The sequence below is a fragment of the Thalassophryne amazonica genome, chromosome 13 (genome assembly GCF_902500255.1).
Source record: "Thalassophryne amazonica chromosome 13, fThaAma1.1, whole genome shotgun sequence".
In the NCBI taxonomy this organism is placed as follows: domain Eukaryota; kingdom Metazoa; phylum Chordata; class Actinopteri; order Batrachoidiformes; family Batrachoididae; genus Thalassophryne; species Thalassophryne amazonica.
The window spans coordinates 89,429,321-89,453,994 of record NC_047115.1 but is presented as its reverse complement, the minus strand read 5'-3'; the positions used below and the strand labels follow the sequence as shown (position 1 = coordinate 89,453,994).

Here is a 24,674-nt window from a genome sequence, read left to right as displayed (position 1 = left end):
TTTTAAATGAGCTTGAATATGCTTTTTTCTTCAGCAATGGAGTCTTTTGTGGTGAGCATGTATACAGGCCATGGCTGTTGTGTGCATTACTTATTGTTTTCTTTGATATAAACTGTATCTGCTCATTTCAGGTCTTTCTGAAGCTCTCTTGGACAACTCTTCTAATAATTCTTTTAAGTCCTCTATCAGAAATCTTGCGAGGAGCACCTGGTAGTGGTTTATGGTGAAATGATGTTCTTTCCACTTTCAGATTATGGCCCCAACAGTGCTCACTGGAACACTCAAATGTTTCAAAATCCTTCTGTAACCAATGCCATACGTATGTTTTGCAGCAATAAGGTTGCAAGCGTCTTCAGAGTGGTCTTTGCTTTTACCCATCATGTTTCTTGTGTGACACCTTGGTAATGAGACACCTTTTTATAGGCCATTAGTTGGGACTGAACCAGCTGATATTAATTTGCACTGACAAGGTGTAGGATTTCTTTCTAATTATTGGTAGATTTCAGCTGGTGTCTTGGTTTTCCATACCTGTTTGCATCTCCCTTTCTCCAAGTATTCAATACTTTTCCCTGTGTCATTTCACATAATTACACCATCCATCCAACCATCCATCCATTTTCTTCCGCTTTATCCGAAGTCAGGTCGCGGGGGCAGCACCTCATGCAAAGCTGCCCAGACCTCCCAATCCACACACACCTCCCCCAGCTCCTCCAGGGGAACTCCAAGGCGTTCCCAAGCCAGCCGAGAGATGTAGTCCCTCCAGTGTGTCCTGGGTCTTCCCCGGGGCCTCCTCCCAATGGGACTGCCCGGAACACCTCTCCAGCGAGGCGTCCAGGGGGCATCCGGAAAAGATGCCCGAGCCACCTCAACTGACTCCTTTCGACGTGGAGAAGCAGCGGCTTGACTCCGAGCTCCTCCCGAGTGACAGAGCTCCTCACCTTATCTCTAAGGGAGCGCCCAGCCACCCTGCGGAGGAAACTCATCTCGGCCGCTTGTACTCGCGATCTCGTTCTTTCGGTCATGAGCCAAATCTCATGACCATAGGTGAGGATCGGAACGTAGATCGATCGGTAAATCGAGAGCTTTGCCCCCCTACTCAGCTCTCTCTTCACCACGACGGTCTGATACAGCGACCGCATCACTGCAGATGCTGCACCGATCCGTCTATCGATCTAACACTTCATCCGTCCCTCACTCGTGAACAAGACCCCGAGATACTTAAACTCATCCACTTGAGGCAAGGACACTCCACCGACCTGAAGAGGGCAAAGCACCTTTTTCCGGTCGAGAACCATGGCCTCGGATTTGGAGGTGCTGATTTTCATCCCGGACGCTTCACACTCGGCTGCAAACTGCCCCAGTGCACACTGAAGGTCATGATTTGACGAAGCCAACAGAACCACATCATCCGCAAACAGCAGAGATGAGAGTCTGTGGTTCCCAAACCATACCCCCTCTACACCCTGGCTGCGCCTAGAAATTCTGTCCATAAAAATAATGAACAGAACCGGTGACAAAGGGCAGCCCTGGCGGAGGCCAACGTGCACTGGAAACAGGTTTGACTTACTACCGGCAATGCGAACCAAGCTCCTGCTGCGGTCATACAGGGACCGGATAGCCCTTAGCAAAGGACCCCGGACCCCGTACTCCCGGAGCACTCCCCACAGGGTGCCCCAAGGGACATGGTTGAACGCCTTCTCCAAATCCACAAAACACATGTGGACTGGTTGGGCGAACTCCCATGAACCCTCGAGCACCCGATGGAGCGTGTAGAGCTGGTCCAGTGTGCCGTGACCAGGACGAAAACCACAGTGCTCCTCCTGAATCCGAGGTTCGACCATCGGTCGAATTCTCCTCTCCAGTACTCTGGAATAGACCTTACCGGGGAGGCTGAGGAGTGTGATCCCCCTATAGTTGGAACACACCCTCCGGTCCCCCTTCTTAAACAGAGGGACCACCACCCCGGTCTGCCAATCCAGAGGCACTGTCCCCGATCGCCACGCGATGTTGGGGGAGGAGACAGCTGGTACCTGTCAGCTGCCTCTGGGGTCCCACCTACCAACAAAGATAAGTAGGACTCCTTCTTCAGCTTGACAGCATCCCTTACTTCCAGTGTCCACCACCATTGCCACCACGACAGGCACCAGAGACCTTGTGAACACAGCTACGAGTGGCCGCATCGACAATGGAGGTGGAGAACATGGTTCACTCGGACTCCATGTCTCCAACCTCCCCCGGGATCTGGGAGAAGCTCTCCCGGAGGTGGGAGTTGAAGACCTCGCTGACAGAGGGTTCCGCCAGCCGTTCCCAGCAGACCCTCATGATACGTTTGGGCCTGCCAGGTCTGACCAGCTTCCTCCCCTCCCAGCGGATCCAACTCACCACCAGGTGGTGATCGGTCGAGAGCTCTGCCCCTCTCTTCACTCGAGTGTCTGAGACACGTGGCCAAAGGTCAGATGATACGACTACAAAGTCGATCATCGACCTCCGGCTCAGGGTGTCTTGGTGCCATGTGCACTTATGGACACCCTTGTGCTCGAACATGGTGTTCATGATGGACAAACTGTGACTAGCACAGAAGTCCAACAACTGAACACCACTCGGGTTCAGATTGGGGAGGCCGTGCTTCCCGATCATCCCCCTCCAGGTCTCACTGTCGCCGCCCACGTGGGCGTTGAAATCCCCCAGGAGAACAATGGAGTCCCCAGTCGGAGCGCTATCTAGTACCCCTCTCAGGGACTCCAGGAAGGTCGGGTACTTTGCACTGCTGCTCGGCCCTTAGGCCGAGACAACAGTGAGAGACCTGTCCCCGACCCGAAGGCGTAGGGACGTGACCCTCTCATTCACCGGAGTGAACTCCAACACATGGCGACTGAGCTGGGGAGCAATAAGCCATGCGACCCCAGCTCTCCACCTCTCCCCGTCGGAAACGCCAGAAAAATGAAGCGTCCAGCCCCTCTCCAGGAGTTGGGTACGAGAGCCCAAGCTGTGCGTGGAGGTGAGCCCGACTATCTCTAGTTGGTATCTCTCAACCTCCCAAGCTCAGGCTCCTTCCCCCCCAGTGAGGTGACATTCCACGTCCCAACAGCCAGGGGCTGTGAGCATGGACTGGGACGCCAGGCCATCCGCCCTCGACCGCCACCCAGTGCTCTCTGCTCCCTCTGCAGGTGGTGAATCCACAGGAGGGCAGGCCCACATTGCTCTTTCAGGCTGAGCACGGCCGGGCCCAATGGGCTAAGGCCCAACCACCGGGCGCTCGCGTGCAAGCCCCAATCCCAGGCCTGGCTCCAGGGTGGGGCCCCGGCTCTGCCATACCGGGCGACATCTCGGTCCTTGATTTTTTTACTGCTCATGGAGGAGTAATTACATAATTACATAAGTACATACATAATTACACATAACTTAAATTATGTATATCTATGGTTCGATTTCTTTATATGTGTGGATTACTTGGATTGTTACCGACATCTGGTGAAATTGCCACGTCAATAGCACGTTCAGAAATATATTCACTGAGAAAAATGGTGATGTGTTTACGACTTATTTTACCCACTATATGTATAACCAAAGTATCGATAAATTAACACTGTTGTGGTTGCTTGCTGAATCACAAAAAGCAATATAGCCAACACAATCCTATCGCAACAAAAACTGTCTCATTCATAAGCCTTGCTGCTGCCCCCCACGTCTTCCTCCACGCCCCCTACTTGGGAAACCACTGCTGTATGCATTAATTTTTGCAAATGCAGTAGAGTCAGTATAAAGCAGTCCCTTCTGATGTGCTTGTATTGATCATGTCATCAGCAGTTAGTTGACACCTGCTCATCTTCCATGACACAGTCAACTTTAAGAAATATCTTAAGTAACACCATTTTGTGTGTGTGTGTGTAGGCATGTGCACACACACACAAACACATCCACTGGCTTTGTGTAGAGTTCACTGACGATGAGATATTTACCAACATGACAGTATCGTCCTGTGTACCCTTCAGGACACTGACAGTCAAAATCATTTCCATCCCGGATGCACGTTCCACCATTTTTACATGGACTGGGCTCACATGTTGAAACTATGGAGGAAAACACCACAAATTACATTATATATATGACACTATAAATGAGACTTCAGCAGCAGAAAACATGAGATGTTCTACTGACATAAAAATAAAAGAATAAATCCTCCTTACAGGATCTGCAGTGTGGTGGTTGAAAGGGCAACTTGCATTTACACTCATAGTACGGCGGGTTTGGAGTCAATACACACTCACCACGTCCACATTTACCTTTTCTACAATATTTGGGACCTGAGACAAAAACACAAATAACAAATTACTGTTCGTAAAGGTCCATTCAATGTTAAGATACTGAAGGGTGCACAACCTTTCTCGCACTTTCTTCCCTTGAAAGGTTTGGGGCATTCACATTTGTATTTGTTCTTGCGCTTTTCCTTACATACTCCATTGTTCAAGCATGGGTTTGGATTACACTGCCCTGAGAAAGGAGAAGAGTAAAATTCATGAGCTTCAAACAAGAGGTTTCCTTCTATGGGAATTCATGTGACATGGAATGATCCTGATCTGAGGAAGCACTTTCATCAGTTATTATATTTTTTTTCTGTCTTACCTTCTGTGTCAAAGTCGAAAAACCAGTCTAAATCATCATGCTCCTCATCATCGTCATCATCATTTAGGAGCGCAAAGATAATGTCTGGAAACATTTTTCCCCATTAGACAAAATGCAGTGAAATCATTATCATTAAATCATTAAAAATGGTGCACATCTGAAGCATTAACAGCAACAGCGTGAGGAATCTCAAATCATGTGTCAATGATAACAGAAATTGTACTTACCCTGAATTATGTCTTGAAATTTAGCATGTTTTTTGTGCTTTGGTACACGATGACCAGGAGGTCCACCATGCCCATGTGCAAAAAGTCCATGATGCTTGCCCTTATGTTTTTTGTGTTTAGGTTTTAGCTGATTAAGAACAATTGTAAATCAGTAAACAACATAAAATAACTGTTTCTGACAACTAAACAGAAATGACAAGTAAACATGCATGATAAATGATAATGCATTTAATTTCAAACATTAACTCTATAAATTAGAACCTTTTTCTAAAGTATGATGGTGGATACCTACTTGAGCAGGCATGAAGAGCACTGCCAAAAAGAGGAAAACAAACAGGAGCTTGAGGTTCATCGTGGCAGAGAATCGCAGGACGTCCAGGAGGATGAACTGTGCTGTCTGGCGGATCACCTGCACTTTTCTACCCATGTGCTAGTATTTACCAAAGGTAAATACAAGCATTGATGATTAAGTTTTATTGATTTTGACTGCTGACACAATCTTCTTTATTTCAGCTTGTATCAAGCAGAACATTATTCACATTACCAAGCAGCCATAAGCAGCACATGCAGCAATGGTGGTCACCCCTTTTACCACAAAGGAGAATTATTCCAATTATGGAATTGATGAAAGTGATGTTTGATGAAAGAGGCTTAAAGTGCACTATGTTGATTGCTACATAAAGGCTCAGAGATCATATTTGCAAAGGGCTGTTTGTTCGCAGGCAGACTTTGGATCCACACATACCCACGCATACCCAGTGCACCTGAGGACGCTGTGCATCCAGAAAGTATTCACAGCACTTCTATGTTTCACATTTTTTTATGTTACAGCCTTGGTCCAAAGTGGAGTAAATTCTACTCACAACACCCCATAATGACAACATGAAAAAAGTTTTTTAATGTTTGCAAATTTTTTAAAATAACATATTGAGAAACCACATATGCATAAGCATTCTCACCCGTTGCTCAATACTTTGTTGATGCACCTTTGGCAGCAATTACAGCCTCAAAACATCTTGAATACGATGTCACAAGCTTGGTGCACCTATCTTTGGGCTGTTTTGCCCATTCCTCTTTGCAGCACCTCTCAAACTGCATTGGGTTCGATGGGGAGCATCGTTGCACAGCCATTCTCAGATCTCTTCAGAGATGTTCAATCAGATTCAGGTGTGGGCTCTGGCTGGGCCACTCAAGGACATTCACAGAGTTGTCCTGAAGCCACCTTGGAAATCTTCTCTGTGTGCTTCGGGTCATTGTCTGGCTGAAAGATGAACTGTCACCCCAGTCTAAGGACAAAAACGCTCTGGAGCAGGTTTTCATCTCGGATGTCTCTGTACATTGCTGCATTCAGCTTTCCCTCAATCCTGACTAGTCTCTCAGTTCCTGCTGCTAAAAACATCCCCTCACTATAATGCTGCCACCACCATGCTTCACTGTAGGGATGTGCCTGGTTTCTTCCAATAATGACGCCTGGCATTCACGCCAAAGAGTTCAATCTTTGTCTCATCAGACCAGAGAATTTTGTTTCTCATGGTCTGAAAGACCTTCAGGTGCCTTTTGGCAAACTCCAGGTGGGCTGCCATGTGGCTTTTGTCTGGCCACTCTACCATACAGGCCTGATTGATAGATTGCTGCAGAAATGGTTGTCCATCTGTAATTTTCTCCTCTCTCCACAGAGGAAGGCTGGAGCTCTAACCAAGTGACCATCAGATTCTTGTTCACCCCCCTGACTAAGGACCGCTCAGTTTAGATGGGCGTCCAGCTCTAGGAAGAGTCCTGGTGGATCTTTCATTTATGGATGATGAAGGTCACTCTGCTCATTGGGACCGTCAAGGCAGCAGAAATGTTTCTGTACCCTTCCCCAGATTTGTGCCTCAAGCCAATTCTGTCTTGGCCTACAGACAGTTCCTTTGACTTCATGTTTGGTTTGTGCTCTGTCAACTGTGGGACATTATACAGTGAGGTAAATAAGTATTTGATCCACTATTGATTTGGTACAGAAACCTTTGTTTGCAATTACAGAGGTCAGACATTTCCTGTCGTTCAAGTTTGCACACTGCAGCAGGGATTTCGGTCCACTCTACCATACAGATCTTCTCCAGATCTTTCAGGTTTCAAGTTTCAGTGCCCACCACAGATTTTCTACTGAGTTCAGGTCTGGAGACTGGCTAGGCCACTCCAGGACCTTGAAATGCTTCTTACAGAGCCCCTCCTTAGTTGCCCTGGCTGTGTGTTTGGGGTCATTGTCATGCTGAAGACCCACCCATGACCCATCTTCAATGCTCTTACTGAGGGAAGTTTGCCAAAATCTCACGATACATGACCCCATCCATCTTCTTTTAATTTGGTGCAGTCATTCTATCCCCTTTGCAGAAAAGCACACGCAACAAATGTTCCCACCCCCATGTTTCAAGGTTGGGACAGTGTTCTTGGTGTTCATCCTCCAAACACAGTGAGTGGACATGATGCCAAAAAGCTCTATTGTGGTCTCATCTGATCACATGACCTTCTCCCATGCCTCCTCTGGATCATCAAGATGGTCACTGGTGAACTTCAAACAAGCCTGGACATGTGCTGGTTTGAGCAGGGGGACCTTGCTGCCCTGCAGGATTTTAAACCATGACGGAGTAGTGTGTGAGAGCCACTGGTGGTTGGCTCTCACTGCGGTATTGTATCACTTCCTGTTCCAGAGCACAGTGGTGTTTTGCTGTATCTGTTAGCTGTTTAATCTGCGCAGTTAGATTGATCTAGATAACGATTTGTTTCACAGTGTAATCTTCACGTGCCTTAACTAAAGCACTCCCTCTGCTGAATCACCTCTAAATTATTTACACATTATTCACTTTGTGTGTTTTTAGGAATCCGCTAGCTTAGAGCAGCTAGTAGCTCTTAGCCGGTTTAGCATGGCGGCTTCTCCTATCTCTCCCGCACTTTTCTGCTCTGGGTGTGAAATGTTTAGTTATTCCTCGGCCTCCTTTAGCAGTAATGGTACTTGTAATAAGTGTAGCTTATTCGTAGCTTTGGAGGCCAGGCTGGGCGAATTGGAGACTCGGCTCCGCACCGTGGAAAATTCTACAGCTAGCCAGGCCCCTGTAGTCACACTAACTGCCAGAATGCTCGTAGCACGGGCCGAGGCAGAGGATTAGCAGCAAGCTTCCATTCCAGCTTATTAATTAATCAAAAACCCAGACAGAGCTTTAATTCATTTGAAAGCTTGACTCTTAGTCTTGTCCATCCAAATTGGAAGTCCCAAAAAACAGTTTTATTTGTTGTTATCTGTCGTCCTCCTGGTCGTTACTGTGAGTTTCTCTGTGAATTTTCAGACCTTTTGTCTGACTTAGTGCTTAGCTCAGATAAGATAATTATAGTGGGCGATTTTAACATCCACACAGATGCTGAGAATGACAGCCTCAGCACTGCATTTAGTCTATTATCAGACTCAATTGGCTTTGCTCAAAATGTAAATGAGTCCACCCACCACTTTAATCATATCTTAGATCTTGTTCTGACTTATGGTATGGAAATTGAAGACTTAACAGTATTCCCTGAAAACTCCCTTCTGTCTGATCATTTCTTAATAACATTTACATTTACTCTGATGGACTACCCAGCAGTGGGGAATAAGTTTCATTACAGTAGAAGTCTTTCAGAAAGCACTGTAACTAGGTTTAAGGATATGATTCCTTCTTTATGTTCTCTAATGCCATATACCAACACAGTGCAGAGTAGCTACCTAAACTCTGTAAGTGAGATAGAGTATCTCATCAATAGTTTTACATCCTCATTGAAGACAACTTTGGATGCTGTAGCTCCTCTGAAAAAGAGAGCTTTCAGAAGTGCCTGACTCTGTGGTATAACTCACAAACTCGCAGCTTAAAGCAGATAACCCGTAAGTTGGAGAGGAAATGGCATCTTGCTAATTTAGAAGATCTTCACTTAGCCTGGAAAAAGAGTCTGTTGCTCTATAAAAAAAAAGCCCTCCGTAAAGCTAGGACATCTTACTACTCATCACTAATTGAAGAAAATAAGAACAACCCCAGGTTTCTTTTCAGCACTGTAGCCAGGCTGACAAAGAGTCAGAGCTCTATTGAGCTGAGTATTCCTTTAACTTTAACTAGTAATGACTTCATGACTTTCTTTGCTAATAAAATTTTAACTATTAGAGAAAAAATTACTCATAACCATCCCAAAGACATATCGTTATCTTTGGCTGCTTTCAGTGATGCTGGTATTTCAACTTCAATCAATCAACTTTTTTTTTTATATAGCGCCAAATCACAACAAACAGTTGCCCCAAGGCGCTTTACATTGTAAGGCAAGGCCATACAATAATTATGAAAAACCCCAACGGTCAAAACGACCCCCTGTGAGCAAGCACTTGGCAACAGTGGGAAGGAAAAACTCCCTCTTAACAGGAAGAAACCTCCAGCAGAACCAGGCTCAGGGAGGGGCAGTCTTCTGCTGAGACTGGTTGGGGCTGAGGGAAAGAACCAGGAAAAAGACATGCTGTGGAGGGGGGCAGAGATCGATCACTAATGATTAAATGCGGAGTGATGCATACAGAGCAAAAAGAGAAAGAAACAGTGCATCATGGGAACCCCCCCACAGTCTACGTCTAAAGCAGCATAACCAAGGGATAGTCCAGGGTCACCCGATCCAGCCCTAACTATAAGCCTTAGCGAAAAGGAAAGTTTTAAGCCTAATCTTAAAAGTAGAGAGGGTATCTGTCTCCCTGATCTGAATTGGGAGCTGGTTCCACAGGAGAGGAGCCTGAAAGCTGAAGGCTCTGCCTCCCATTCTACTCTTACAAACCCTAGGAACTACAAGTAAGCCTGCAGTCTGAGAGCGAAGCGCTCTATTAGGGTGATATGGTACTACGAGGTCCCTAAGATAAGATGGGACCTGATTATTCAAAACCTTATAAGTAAGAAGAAAAATTTTAAATTCTATTCTAGAATTAACAGGAAGCCAATGAAGAGAGGCCAACACGGGTGAGATATGCTCTCTCCTGCTAGTCCCCGTCAGTACTCTAGCTGCAGCATTTTGAATTAACTGAAGGCTTTTTAGGGAACTTTTAGGACAACCTGATAATAAAGAATTACAATAGTCCAGCCTAGAGGAAATAAATGCATGAATTAGTTTTTCAGCATCACTCTGAGACAAGACCTTTCTGATTTTAGAGATATTGCGTAAATGCAAAAAGGCAGTCCTACATATTTGTTTAATATGCGCTTTGAATGACATATCCTGATCAAAAATGACTCCAAGATTTCTCACAGTATTACTAGAGGTCAGGGAAATGCCATCCAGAGTAAAGATCTGGTTAGACACCATGCTTCTAAGATTTGTGGGGCCAAGTACAATAACCTCAGTTTTATCTGAGTTTAAAAGCAGGAAATTAGAGGTCATCCATGTCTTTATGTCTGTAAGACAATCCTGCAGTTTAGCTAATTGGTGTGTGTCCTCTGGCTTCATGGATAGATAAAGCTGGGTATCATCTGCGTAACAATGAAAATTTAAGCAATACCGTCTAATAATACTGCCTAAGGGAAGCATGTATAAAGTGAATAAAATTGGTCCTAGCACAGAACCTTGTGGAACTCCATAATTAACTTTAGTCTGTGAAGAAGATTCCCCATTTACATGAACAAACTGTAATCTATTAGACAAATATGATTCAAACCACCGCAGCGCAGTGCCTTTAATACCTATGACATGCTCTAATCTCTGTAATAAAATTTTATGGTCAACAGTATCAAAAGCAGCACTGAGGTCCAACAGAACAAGCACAGAGATAAGTCCACTGTCCGAAGCCATAAGAAGATCATTTGTAACCTTCACTAATGCTGTTTCTGTACTATGATGAATTCTAAAACCTGACTGAACCTCTTCAAATAGACCATTCCTCTGCAGGTGATCAGTTAGCTGTTTTACAACTACCCTCTCAAGAATCTTTGAGAGAAAAGGAAGGTTGGAGATTGGCCTATAATTAGCTAAAATAGCTGGGTCAAGTGATGGCTTTTTAAGTAATGGTTTAATTACTGCCACCTTAAAAGCCTGTGGTACATAGCCAACTAACAAAGATAAGTTGATCATATTTAAGATTGAAGCATTAAATAATGGTAGGACTTCCTTGAGCAGCCTGGCAGGAATGGGGTCTAATAAACATGTTGATGGTTTGGATGAAGTAACTAATGAAAATAACTCAGACAGAACAATCGGAGAGAAAGAGTCTAACCAAATACCGGCATCACTGAAAGCAGCCAAAGATAACGATACATCTTTGGGATGGTTATGAGTAATTTTTTCTCTAATAGTCAAAATTTTGTTAGCAAAGAAAGTCATGAAGTCATTACTAGTTAAAGTTAATGGAATACTCAGCTCAATAGAGCTCTGACTCTTTGTCAGCCTGGCTACAGTGCTGAAAAGAAACCTGGGGTTGTTCTTATTTTCTTCAATTAGTGATGAGTAGAAAGATGTCCTAGCTTTACGGAGGGCTTTTTTATAGAGCAACAAACTCTTTTTCCAGGCTAAGTGAAGATCTTCTAAATTAGTGAGACGCCATTTCCTCTCCAACTTACGGGTTATCTGCTTTAAGCTACGAGTTTGTGAGTTATACCACGGAGTCAGACACTTCTGATTTAAAGCTCTCTTTTTCAGAGGAGCTACAGCATCCAAAGTTGTCTTCAATGAGGATGTAAAACTATTGACGAGATACTCTAACTCCCTTACAGAGTTGAGGTAGCTACTCTGCTCTGTGTTGGTATATGACAATAGAGAACATAAAGAAGGAATCATATCCTTAAACCTAGTTACAGCGCTTTCTGAAAGACTTCTAGTGTAATGAAACTTATTCCCCACTGCAGGGTAGTCCATCAGGGTAAATGTAAATGTTATTAAAAAATGATCAGACAGAAGGGAGTTTTCAGGGAATACTGTTAAGTCTTCTATTTCCATACCATAAGTCAAAACAAGATCTAAGATATGATTAAAGTGGTGGGTGGACTCATTTACTTTTTGAGCAAAGCCAATAGAGTCTAATAATAGATTAAATGCAGTGTTGAGGCTGTCATTCTCAGCATCTGTGTGGATGTTAAAATCGCCCACTATAATTATCTTATCTGAGCTAAGCACTAAGTCAGACAGAAGGTCTGAAAATTCACAGAGAAACTCACAGTAACGACCAGGTGGACGATAGATAATAACAAATAAAACTGGTTTTTGGGACTTCCAATTTGGATGGAAAAGACTAAGAGACAAGCTTTCAAATGAATTAAAGCTCTGTCTAGGTTTTTGATTAATTAATAAGCTGGAATGGAAGATTGCTGCTAATCCTCCGCCCCGGCCCGTACTACGAGCATTCTGACAGTTAGTGTGACTCGGGGGTGTTGACTCATTTAAACTAACATATTCATCCTGCTGTAACCAGGTTTCTGTTAGGCAGAATAAATCAATACGTTGATCAATTATTATATCATTTACCAACAGGGACTTAGAAGAGAGAGACCTAATGTTTAATAGACCACATTTAACTGTTTTAGTCTGTGGTGCAGTTGAAGGTGCTATATTATTTTTTCTTTTTGAATTTTTTTGCTTAAATAGATTTTTGCTGGTTATTGGTGGTCTGGAAGCAGGCACCGTCTCTACGGGGATGGGGTAATGAGGGGATGGCAGGGGGAGAGAAGCTGCAGAGAGGTGTATAAGACCACAGCTCTGCCTCCTGGTCCCAACGCTAGACAGTCACAGTTTGGAGGATCCAAGAAAATTGGCCAGATTTCTAGAAATGAGAGCTGCTCCATCTAAAGTGGGATGGATGCCGTCTCTCCTAACAAGACCAGGTTTTCCCCAGAAGCTTTGCCAATTATCAATGAAGCCCACCTCATTTTTTGGACACCACTCAGACAGCCAGCAATTCAAGGAGAACATGCGGCTAAACATGTCACTCCCGGTCTGATTGGGGAGGGGCCCAGAGAAAACAACAGAGTCCGACATTGTTTTTGCAAAGTTACACACCGATTTAATGTTAATTTTAGTGACCTCCGATTGGCGTAACCGAGTGTCATTACTGCCGACGTGAATTACAATCTTACCAAATTTACGCTTAGCCTTAGCCAGCAATTTCAAATTTCCTTCAATGTCGCCTGCTCTGGCCCCCGGAAGACAATTGACAATGGTTGCTGGTGTCGCTAACTTCACATTTCTCAAAACAGAGTCGCCAATAACCAGAGTTTGATCCTCGGCGAGTGTATCGTCGAGTGGGGAAAAACGGTTAGAGATGTGCACGGGTTGACGGTGTACACGGGGCTTCTGTTTAGGGCTACGCTTCCTCCTCACAGACACCCAGTCGGCCTGCTTTCCCGAATGCCCGGGATCCGCCAGGGGGGAACTAACGGTGGCTAAGCCACCTTGGTCCGCACCGACTACAGGGGCCTGGCTAGCTGTAGAATTTTCCACGGTGCGGAGCCGAGTCTCCAATTCGCCCAGTCTGGCCTCCAAAGCTACGAATAAGCTGCACTTATTACAAGTACCGTTACTGCTAAAGGAGGCCGAGGAACAACTAAACATTTCACAACCAGAGCAGAAAAGTGCGGGAGAGACAGGAGAGGCCGCCATGCTAAATCGGCTAAAAGCTAGTAGCTACGCAACCTAGTGGATTCCTAAAAACACGCAAAGTGAATAATGTGTAAATAATTTAGAGGTGATTCAGCAGAAGGAGTGCTTTAGTTAAGGCACCAGACAGGCCATGAAGCAGCACAAGTAACGCACGGCAACAGCGAACGCACGACAACGGTGCAAAAATAAAATAAAAATCCACTAGACAGGCTGTGGAGCAGCACAGGTAACGCACGACAACAGTGGTAGAAAATAAAATAAAAATCCACTAGACAGGCTGCGGAGCAGCACAGGTAACGCACGACAACGGTGGTAAAAAAAATAAAATAAAAATCCACTAGACAGGCCGTGGAACAGCACAGGTAACGCACGACAACGGTGGCAAAAAATAAAATAAAAATCCACTAGACAGGCTGCGGAGCAGCACAGGCAACGCACGACAACGGTGGCAAAAAACAAAATAAAAATCCACTAGACAGGCTGTGGAGCAGCACAGGTAACGCACGACAACGGTGGTAAAAAATAAAATAAAAATCCACTAGACAGGCTGTGGAGCAGCACAGGTAACGCACGACAACGGTGGTAAAAAATAAAATAAAAATCCACTGGACAGGCTGTGGAGCAGCACAGGTAACGCACGACAACGGTGCTAAAAATAAAATAAAAATCCACTGGACAGGCTGTGGAGCAGCACAGGTAACGCACGACAACAGTGGTAAAAAATAAAATAAAAATCCACTGGACAGGCTGTGGAGCAGCACGGGTAACGCACGACAACGGTGCTAAAATAAAATAAAAATCCACTGGACAGGCTGTGGAGCAGCACAGGTAACGCACGACAACAGTGCTAAAAAATAAAATAAAAATCCACTGGACAGGCTGTGGAGCAGCACAGGTAACACACGACAACAGTGCTAAAAAATAAAATAAAAATCCACTGGACAGGCTGTGGAGCAGCACAGATAACACACGACAACAGTGCTAAAAAATAAAATAAAAATCCACTGAACAGGCTGTGGAGCAGCACAGGTAACGCACGACAACGGTGCTAAAATAAAATAAAAATCCACTGGACAGGCTGTGGAGCAGCACAGGTAACGCACGACAACGGTGCTAAAAAATAAAATAAAAATCCACTGGACAGGCTGTGGAGCAGCACAGGTAACGCACGACAACGGTGCTAAAATAAAATAAAAATCCACTGGACAGGCTGTGGAGCAGCACAGGTAACACACGACAACGGTGCTAAAATAAAATAAAAATCCACTGGACAGGCTGTGGAGCAGCACAGGTAACACACGACAACGGTGCTAAAATAAAATAAAAATCCACTGGACAGGCTGTGGAGCAGCACAGGTAACACACGACAACGGTGCTAAAATAAAATAAAAATCCACTGGACAGGCTGTGGAGCAGCACAGGTAACACACGACAACAGTGCTAAAATAAAATAAAAATCCACTAGGCAGGCTGTGGAGCAGCACAGGTAACGCACGACAACAGTGCTAAAAAATAAAATAAAAATCCACAGAACAGGATGTGGAGCAGCACAGGTAACACACGACAACAGTGCTAAAAAATAAAATAAAAATCCACTGGACAGGCTGTGGAGCAGCACAGGTACGACAACAGTGCTAAAAAATAAAATAAAAATCCACTGGACAGGCTGTGGAGCAGCACAGGTAACACACGACAACAGTGCTAAAATAAAATAAAAATCCACTAGGCAGGCTGTGGAGCAGCACAGGTAACGCACAACAACAGTGCTAAAAAATAAAATAAAAATCCACAGAACAGGATGTGGAGCAGCACAGGTAACACACGACAACAGTGCTAAAAAATAAAATAAAAATCCACTAGGCAGGCTGTGGAGCAGCACAGGTACGACAACAGTGCTAAAAAATAAAATAAAAATCCACTGGACAGGCTGTGGAGCAGCACAGGTAACACACGACAACAGTGCTAAAAAATAAAATAAAAATCCACTGGACAGGCTGTGGAGCAGCACAGGTAATGCACGACAACAGTGCTAAAATAAAATAAAAATCCACTGGACAGGCTGTGGAGCAGCACAGGTACGACAACAGTGCTAAAAAATAAAATAAAAATCCACTGGACAGGCTGTGGAGCAGCACAGGTAACACACGACAACAGTGCTAAAAAATAAAATAAAAATCCACTGGACAGGCTGTGGAGCAGCACAGGTACGACAACAGTGCTAAAAAATAAAATAAAAATCCACAGAACAGGATGTGGAGCAGCACAGGTAACACACGACAACAGTGCTAAAAAATAAAATAAAAATCCACTAGGCAGGCTGTGGAGCAGCACAGGTAACACACGACAACAGTGCTAAAAAATAAAATAAAAATCCACTAGGCAGGCTGTGGAGCAGCACAGGTACGACAACAGTGCTAAAAAATAAAATAAAAATCCACTGGACAGGCTGTGGAGCAGCACAGGTAACACACGACAACAGTGCTAAAAAATAAAATAAAAATCCACTGGACAGGCTGTGGAGCAGCACAGGTAATGCACGACAACAGTGCTAAAATAAAATAAAAATCCACTGGACAGGCTGTGGAGCAGCACAGGTAACACACGACAACAGTGCTAAAATAAAATAAAAATCCACTAGGCAGGCTGTGGAGCAGCACAGGTACGACAACAGTGCTAAAAAATAAAATAAAAATCCACTGGACAGGCTGTGGAGCAGCACAGGTACGACAACAGTGCTAAAAAATAAAATAAAAATCCACTGGACAGGCTGTGGAGCAGCACAGGTACGACAACAGTGCTAAAAAATAAAATAAAAATCCACTGGACAGGCTGTGGAGCAGCACAGGTAACGCACGACAACAGCGCTAAAATAAAATAAAAATCCACTGGACAGGCTGTGGAGCAGCACAGGTAACACACGACAACAGTGCTAAAAAATAAAATAAAAATCCACAGAACAGGCTGTGGAGCAGCACAGGTAACGCACGACAACAGCGCTAAAATAAAATAAAAATCCACTGGACAGGCTGTGGAGCAGCACAGGTAACACACGACAACAGTGGTAAAAAATAAAATAAAAATCCACAGAACAGGCTGTGGAGCAGCACAGGTAACGCACGACAACAGCGCTAAAATAAAATAAAAATCCACTAGACAGGCTGTGGAGCAGCACAACAACAGTGCTAAAAAATAAAATAAAAACGAAAGCGTTAGCAAGCTAGTTAGCTTGCCAACGCTGATGAAAGTTAGCTGATAAAAGTGCTCCGTCGCGATGTTTCGACCGTTAGAGGTCTTCTTTAGGCGTTGGAGCACGGTGAAAAAGTAAAAAAAAAAAAAAAAAAAAGTAAAAAAGTAAAAAGTAAAAAAGTCTTGAAAAAGACTGTTAATTCAAAGAACTCAAACAGCTCAGTTCAAACAGCTAACAGATACAGCAGAACACCGCTGTGCTCCGGAACAGGAAGTCACAGGAAGTGTGCATTTCACCAAGCTATCCATGAAGCTATCTGCTGCAAGCAAGACTGCAGGTCAATACAAAAAACATTAACCGCAGTTAGCCTCAAGTGAGAATGAAGGTTAAGTCTACGAGATTATTTGGTTATACTCTTTCTCTCCGATTGTTCTGTCTGAGTTATTTTCATTAGTTACTTCCTCCAAACCATCAACATGTTTATTAGACCCCATTCCTACCAGGCTGCTCAAGGAAGCCCTACCATTATTTAATGCTTCGATCTTAAATATGATCAATCTATCTTTATTAGTTGGCTATGTACCACAGGCTTTTAAGGTGGCAGTAATTAAACCATTACTTAAAAAGCCATCACTTGACCCAGCTATCTTAGCTAATTATAGGCCAATCTCCAACCTTCCTTTTCTCTCAAAAATTCTTGAAAGGGTAGTTGTAAAACAGCTAACTGATCATCTGCAGAGGAATGGTCTATTTGAAGAGTTTCAGTCAGGTTTTAGAATTCATCGTAGTACAGAAACAGCATTAGTGAAGGTTACAAATGATCTTCTTATGGCCTCAGACAGTGGACTCATCTCTGTGCTTGTTCTGTTAGACCTCAGTGCTGCTTTTGATACTGTTGACCATAAAATTTTATTACAGAGATTAGAGCATGCCATAGGTATTAAAGGCACTGCGCTGCGGTGGTTTGAATCATATTTATCTAATAGATTACAATTTGTTCATGTAAATGGGGAATCTTCTTCACAGACTAAGGTTAATTATGGAGTTCCACAAGGTTCTGTGCTAGGACCAATTTTATTCACTTTATACATGCTTCCCTTAGGCAGTATTATTAGACGGCACTGCTTAAATTTTAATTGTTACGCAGATGATACCCAGCTTTATCTATCCATGAAGCCAGACGACACACACCAATTAGCTAAACTGCAGGATTGTCTTACAGACATAAAGACATGGATGACCTCTAATTTCCTGCTTTTAAACTCAGATAAAACTGAAGTTATTGTACTTGGCCCCACAAATCTTAGAAACATGGTGTCTAACCAGATCCTTACTCTGGATGGCATTACCCTGACCTCTAGTAATATTGTGAGAAATCTTGGAGTCATTTTTGATCAGGATATGTCACTCAAAGCGCATATTAAACAAATATGTAGGACTGCTTTTTTGCATTTACGCAATATCTCTAAAATTAGAAAGGTCTTGTCTCAGAGTGATGCTGAAAAACTAATTCATGCATTTATTTCCTCTAGGCTGGACTATTGTAATTCATTATTATCAGGTTGTCCTAAAAGTTCCCTGAAAAGCCTTCAGTTAATTCAAAATGCTGCAGCTAGAGTACTTGCAGGGACTAGAAGGAGAGAGCATATCTCACCCATATTGGCCTCTCTTCATTGGCTTCCTGTTAATTCTAGAATAGAATTTAAAATTCTTCTTCTTACTTATAAGGTTTTGAATAATCAGGTCCCATCTTATCTTAGGGACCTCATAGTACCATATCACCCCAATAGAGCACTTCGCTCTCAGACTGCAGGCTTACTTGTAGTTCCTAGGGTTTGTAAGAGTAGAATGGGAGGCAGAGCCTTCAGCTTTCAGGCTCCTCTCCTGTGGAACCAGCTCCCAATTCGGATCAGGGAGACAGACACCCTCTCTACTTTTAAGATTAGGCTTAAAACTTTCCTTTTTGCTAAAGCTTATAGTTAGGGCTGGATCAGGTGACCCTGAACCATCCCTTAGTTATGCTGCTATAGACTTAGACTGCTGGGGGGTTCCCATGATGCACTGAGTGTTTCTTTCTCTTTTTGCTCTGTATGCACCACTCTGCATTTAATCGTTAGTGATTGATCTCTGCTCCCCTCCACAGCATGTCTTTTTCCTGGTTCTCTCCCTCAGCCCCAACCAGTCCCAGCAGACGACTGCCCCTCCCTGAGCCTGGTTCTGCTGGAGGTTTCTTCCTGTTAAAAGGGAGTTTTTCCTTCCCACTGTCGCCAAGTGCTTGCTCACAGGGGGTCGTTTTGACCGTTGGGGTTTTTACGTAATTATTGTATGGCCTTGCCTTACAATATAAAGCGCCTTGGGGCAACTGTTTGTTGTGATTTGGCGCTATATATGTTATATGGCTGGGGGGGCCTGGCTGCCGGTTTGTTTCTGTTTTTTGGTTTTCCTCCCAGGTGGCGTGCGTTTGGGACTGAGTGGCTGTGTTGCTGAGGCTGTCAGGACCTCACCCTGATCACCTGCGACTCGTCAGGACTCACAGCTGTGGTGCATCTGGATGGATTGGAACATGTTGGCATTTAAGACTGGAGTGCACAGTGTGTATTTGCCAGAGACTCGACCTTGTGACCAGACGGGTGAGATCGTCGTCTCGGGAGCCATCTCATCAGCAGCGGATGCTGAGAATGTCCAGGTTTGATGCACAGTCTGTGAAAGAGGAGGGGGTGAGGTTTCACGCTCGTCAGCACACTTCCTGAGGTACGTTAGATTTTGTGACTAACAGTTATACAGTCAGTAAATGTGGTGTCCCTCACACCTTATTGTATTGAGCTGTTTGTTAGTCATGTATCAGCTTCCACTGCAGTGGAGTTTTGTGAACTGGATGTTCCATGCCTGCAGGTTGGGAAGCTGATCAGTAATCAAGCCAGGAAGTGTTTGCTGTTTGTACACCTTTAAGTGTTCTGTGTGTAGAGTGTGGACTCACATAATGGTTCCTTCTTTCACAGACTCGGTTGTTGCGGCCACCTGGGGGGTGTCGGCGGGGTCCTTGGGTCCGAAACAGCTTCTGGCTCCGGACCGTTAGCGCTGCTGGGAGCGCACCACGCCAGGCCGCACCTTTTGTTATTATATTATCACTGTTATGTATTAAATTCAGTTAGCCTTTGAACCGTGCTCTGCTTATTTCATACTGGGTCCTTCAAACGCTGGTCGGTTCTCCGAGCTGCGTCCGACACATAACAGTAGTCTCTGGCCCAACATCACGGACCCAGCGGTAGCAGAGACGGTAACCGCGCCGGGAAGGCGGCAGCAGACGTTCAGTGGTTATCCGGATCAGTTGCGGGGCTCTCCGCCCGGAAGGTGCGTGTTTGAGACCCATTACTGGATACTGATTTGTGCTCTCTTGCAGCCGTGTTCCTGTGTTGTGCCTTATCCGTGGGTCGTGGTGGAGTGTGACTGGCGACGGCTTCGCGTCACGCTCCGACCGGATAAGAGGTTTAAACGGGAGCTGCAAGAGTGCGTTTGTAATGGGTTCACGCGCACGGCGGAGCTCTGTTAGCACAGGTCGCTGGGCTTCCTGTGTTACAGTCGTAGCCCCGTTTCCCCGGACAAAGGTAACTACTGCGTCTGTTGTATCAGCTCCGGCGTTATTTAGTTGAGCACATTTTGGTTGTGTGTTGCACTCAGCTGCGCACATAAAAGCAGCTCGTTTGTTTTTTCTGTCGCCAAAGGGGTTTTTTCATTTTTAGCACTCTGGCTGCCCCTTGTGGTGACTGAATCACGTTACCGTCAAGCTCTTGAGTAGGAACAGGTGTGTTCCATTTGGTTGAGCTTGACGGTATAACTCACTGATTTGTTTTGTGTTAGTTCATTTTGTGTGGGTGTTTTTTGAGTTGGTTTTTGTGTGGGATTTTATTTTTTGTTGTCCACTATTTGTCTGGGGTTGTGACCCTGCAGCCTGTCTGAAAAAGAACAAAAACAAAAAAACAAAAAAGGGACCCAAACAACTGTGTGTTGGTCTGTTTGTTTTTTCTTTTATTTCTTTTTGTTCTTTTTCAGACAGGCTGCAGGGTCACAACCCCAGACAAATAGTGGACAACAAAAAATAAAATCCCACACAAAAACCAACTCAAAAAACACCCACACAAAATGAACTAACACAAAACAAATCAGTGAGTTATACCATCAAGCTCAACCAAATGGAACACACCTGTTCCTACTCAAGAGCTTGACGGTAACGTGATTCAGTCACCACAAGGGGCAGCCAGAGTGCTAAAAATGAAAAAACCCCTTTGGCGACAGAAAAAACAAACGAGCTGCTTTTATGTGCGCAGCTGAGTGCAACACACAACCAAAATGTGCTCAACTAAATAACGCCGGAGCTGATACAACAGACGCAGTAGTTACCTTTGTCCGGGGAAACGGGGCTACGACTGTAACACAGGAAGCCCAGCGACCCGTGCTAACAGAGCTCCGCCGTGCGCGTGAACCCATTACAAACGCACTCTTGCAGCTCCCGTTTAAACCTCTTATCCGGTCGGAGCGTGACGCGAAGCCGTCGCCAGTCACACTCCACCACGACCCACGGATAAGGCACAACACAGGAACACGGCTGCAAGAGAGCACAAATCAGTATCCAGTAATGGGTCTCAAACACGCACCTTCCGGGCGGAGAGCCCCGCAACTGATCCGGATAACCACTGAACGTCTGCTGCCGCCTTCCCGGCGCGTTACCGTCTCTGCTACCGCTGGGTCCGTGATGTTGGGCCAGAGACTACTGTTATGTGTCGGACGCAGCTCGGAGAACCGACCAGCGTTTGAAGGACCCAGTATGAAATAAGCAGAGCACGGTTCAAAGGCTAACTGAATTTAATACATAACAGTGATAATATAATAACAAAAGGTGCGGCCTGGCGTGGTGCGCTCCCAGCAGCGCTAACGGTCCGGAGCCAGAAGCTGTTTCGGACCCAAGGACCCCGCCGACACCCCCCAGGTGGCCGCAACAACCGAGTCTGTGAAAGAAGGAACCATTATGTGAGTCCACACTCTACACACAGAACACTTAAAGGTGTACAAACAGCAAACACTTCCTGGCTTGATTACTGATCAGCTTCCCAACCTGCAGGCATGGAACATCCAGTTCACAAAACTCCACTGCAGTGGAAGCTGATACATGACTAACAAACAGCTCAATACAATAAGGTGTGAGGGACACCACATTTACTGACTGTATAACTGTTAGTCACAAAATCTAACGTACCTCAGGAAGTGTGCTGACGAGCGTGAAACCTCACCCCCTCCTCTTTCACAGACTGTGCATCAAACCTGGACGTTCTCAGCATCCGCTGCTGATGAGATGGCTCCCGAGACGACGATCTCACCCGTCTGGTCACAAGGTCGAGTCTCTGGCAAATACACACTGTGCACTCCAGTCTTAAATGCCAACATGTTCCAATCCATCCAGATGCACCACAGCTGTGAGTCCTGACGAGTCGCAGGTGATCAGGGTGAGGTCCTGACAGCCTCAGCAACACAGCCACTCAGTCCCAAACGCACGCCACCTGGGAGGAAAACCAAAAAACAGAAACAAACCGGCAGCCAGGCCCCCCCAGCCATATAACAATATAAATAAAATTGATTGATTGGTTGATTGGGATGACTGCCGTTCTGTGCACAACTTCAGTGTCAGTGGCCTTGGTAATTGGAATCAGTTTATGAGCCCATTATCATCATTTTCAAGAAAATTCTTGCATGCCCTGAATACACACTCACGTCAGATTGCACCATTTGCAAGGTCCTCTGATGCTCATACAGCTACTGTTAGTGCCATTTTATGCATCACTTTGGGCATGGTTTTATATCCATCCATGTAACCACAAACAAGTGGGTGTGTTAATGGGTGTGTTAATTACTCATTACTGTGTCGCTCATGTACACATCACTCTGATGACTCTTGTTTTCACACTATTATCAGTTCCCAGCATCACCTTTACGTGTTCGCAGTGGAACAATAGCTTTAGAAATGTGCATATGCCAGCCAGGATTTTTGTGTGATGCACCACACATTTCCACGGTCATATCACTTTGATACAACTGAACGCTGGCGTGGAGATGGAGGTACACCACGTTTATGTGCATATGAGGTCTGTCCATAAAGTATCGTACCTTTTTATTTCTTTTTTAAACTATATGGATTTGATTCATATGTTTTCACGTCAGACAAGCTTGAACCCTTGTGCGCATGCGTGAGTTTTTCCATGCCTGTCGGTGATGTCATTCGGCTGTGAGCACGCCTTGTGGAAGGAGTGGTCCCGCCCCGTCGTCGGATTTTCATTGTCTGGAAATGGCAGAATGATTTGGGGTTTTTTCCATCAGAATTTTTTCAGAAGCTGTTAGAGACTGGCACCTGGAAACTATTCGAAAAATGTATCTGGCTTTCGGTGAAAATTGTACGGGCTTCAGAGAGAATAAGGTCTGGTAGTATAGCTTTAAGGACCCCTTTAAGGACGCTCAGCGCACCGCGCTCCGAGCTGTGATGACACGGCACAAGCCACCGGACCATTTCTGAGCTGAAGGCTCTGTGGATACGAGACCGTCGTGTGCTCTTTCTCTGGTTATCAAGAGCTGAACATCAGCCATTTTCCGGCAGATTTCACTTTTAACAAGAGATTTTGTCATGGAAAGCCGCGCGGAGGCTTTGCGCGTCACGACCGATTCGCTTTGGAAGCGAGACAAAGGAACACCTCCGTTTCGGCGTGTCAGAGGACAAGTTTGGACATGTCTATCTTGGCTTTCAATGCTTACCAGTCCAGTAAGTATCAGTGAAATTGTGGAGAGCTGGACATGTCCAAACTTGTCCTCTGACACGCCGAAACGGAGGTGTTCCTTTGTCTCGCTTCCAAAGCGAATCGGTCGTGACGCGCAAAGCCTCCGCGCGGCTTTCCAATGACAAAATCTCTTGTTAAAAGTGAAATCTGCCGGAAAATGGCTGATGTCCAGCTCTTGTGATAACCAGAGAAAGAGCACACGACGGTCTCGTATCCACAGAGCCATCAGCTCAGAAATGGTCCGGTGGCTTGTGCCGTGTCGTTGCAGCTCGGAGCGCGGCGCGCTGAGTGTCCTTAAAGGGGTCCTTAAAGCTGTACTACCAGACCTTATTCTCTGTGAAGCCCGTAAAATTTTCACCGAAAGCCAGATACATTTTTCAAATAGTTTCCAGGTGCCAGTCTCTAACAGCTTCTGAAAAAATTCTGATGGAAAAAAACCTCAAATCATTCCGCCATTTCCAGACAATGAAAATCCAACGACGGGGCGGGACCACTCGATCCACAAGGCGTGCTCACAGGTGAATGACGTCACCTACAGGCGTGGAAAAACTCACTCATGCGCACAAGGGTTCAAGCTTGTCTGACGTGAAAACATATGAAATCAAATCCATAGAGTTTAAAAAAAATAAAAAGGTACGATACTTTATGGACAGACCTCGTATGCAGCACTTGTACATGAGGCCCTGCTCCTCCCATGTAGTTCTGGGCTTTCTCAGAATCATCCTTACCCCACAATGCGAGATCTTACATGGAGCATCAGACCGAGGAAGATTGACAGTCATCTCGTGTTTCTTCCGTTTTCTAAAAATTACGCCAACAGTTGTCTTCTCAGCAAGCTGCTTGCCTGTTGTCCTGTAGTCCATCCCAGCCCTGTGCAGGTCTACAATTTTGTCCCTGGTGTCCTCAGACAGCTCTTTTTTTAGATTTGGTCCCTCACAGCTGAAGTGTACCTACGATAAAAATTACAGACCTCACCATTCTTTGTAGGTGGGAAAACTTTAACAGTGGATCAAATACTTTTTCTTTTCAAATCATGTCCAATCAACTGATTTCACCCCAGGTGGACTCCAAATAAGCTGTAGAAATATCTCAAGGATGATCAGTGAAATCAGGATGCACCTGAGCTCAATTTTGAGCTTCATGACAAAGGCTGTGAATACCTATGTACATGTGATTTCTTAGACTTAGACTCATTTTTATTGCCGT

At 45.0% G+C, this 24,674-nt stretch overlaps 1 protein-coding gene across 1 annotated transcript in view; it reads right to left on the bottom strand.

Moving 5' to 3' along the window:
* Nucleotides 1-5,237, bottom strand: part of LOC117523930 (hyaluronan-binding protein 2-like) — a 33,911-nt gene extending 28,674 nt beyond the window's left edge. Inside the window, exons 1-6 of the mRNA XM_034185552.1 lie at nucleotides 5,143-5,237; nucleotides 4,836-4,977; nucleotides 4,624-4,707; nucleotides 4,381-4,491; nucleotides 4,188-4,304; nucleotides 3,960-4,070 (exon numbers count right to left, since the gene is read on the bottom strand). Coding sequence (XP_034041443.1) covers nucleotides 3,960-4,070; nucleotides 4,188-4,304; nucleotides 4,381-4,491; nucleotides 4,624-4,707; nucleotides 4,836-4,977; nucleotides 5,143-5,202 — 625 coding nt within the window. The 5' untranslated portion in view covers nucleotides 5,203-5,237. The remainder of the gene's footprint in view (nucleotides 1-3,959; nucleotides 4,071-4,187; nucleotides 4,305-4,380; nucleotides 4,492-4,623; nucleotides 4,708-4,835; nucleotides 4,978-5,142) is intronic.
* Nucleotides 5,238-24,674: the final 19,437 nt, after the last annotated feature.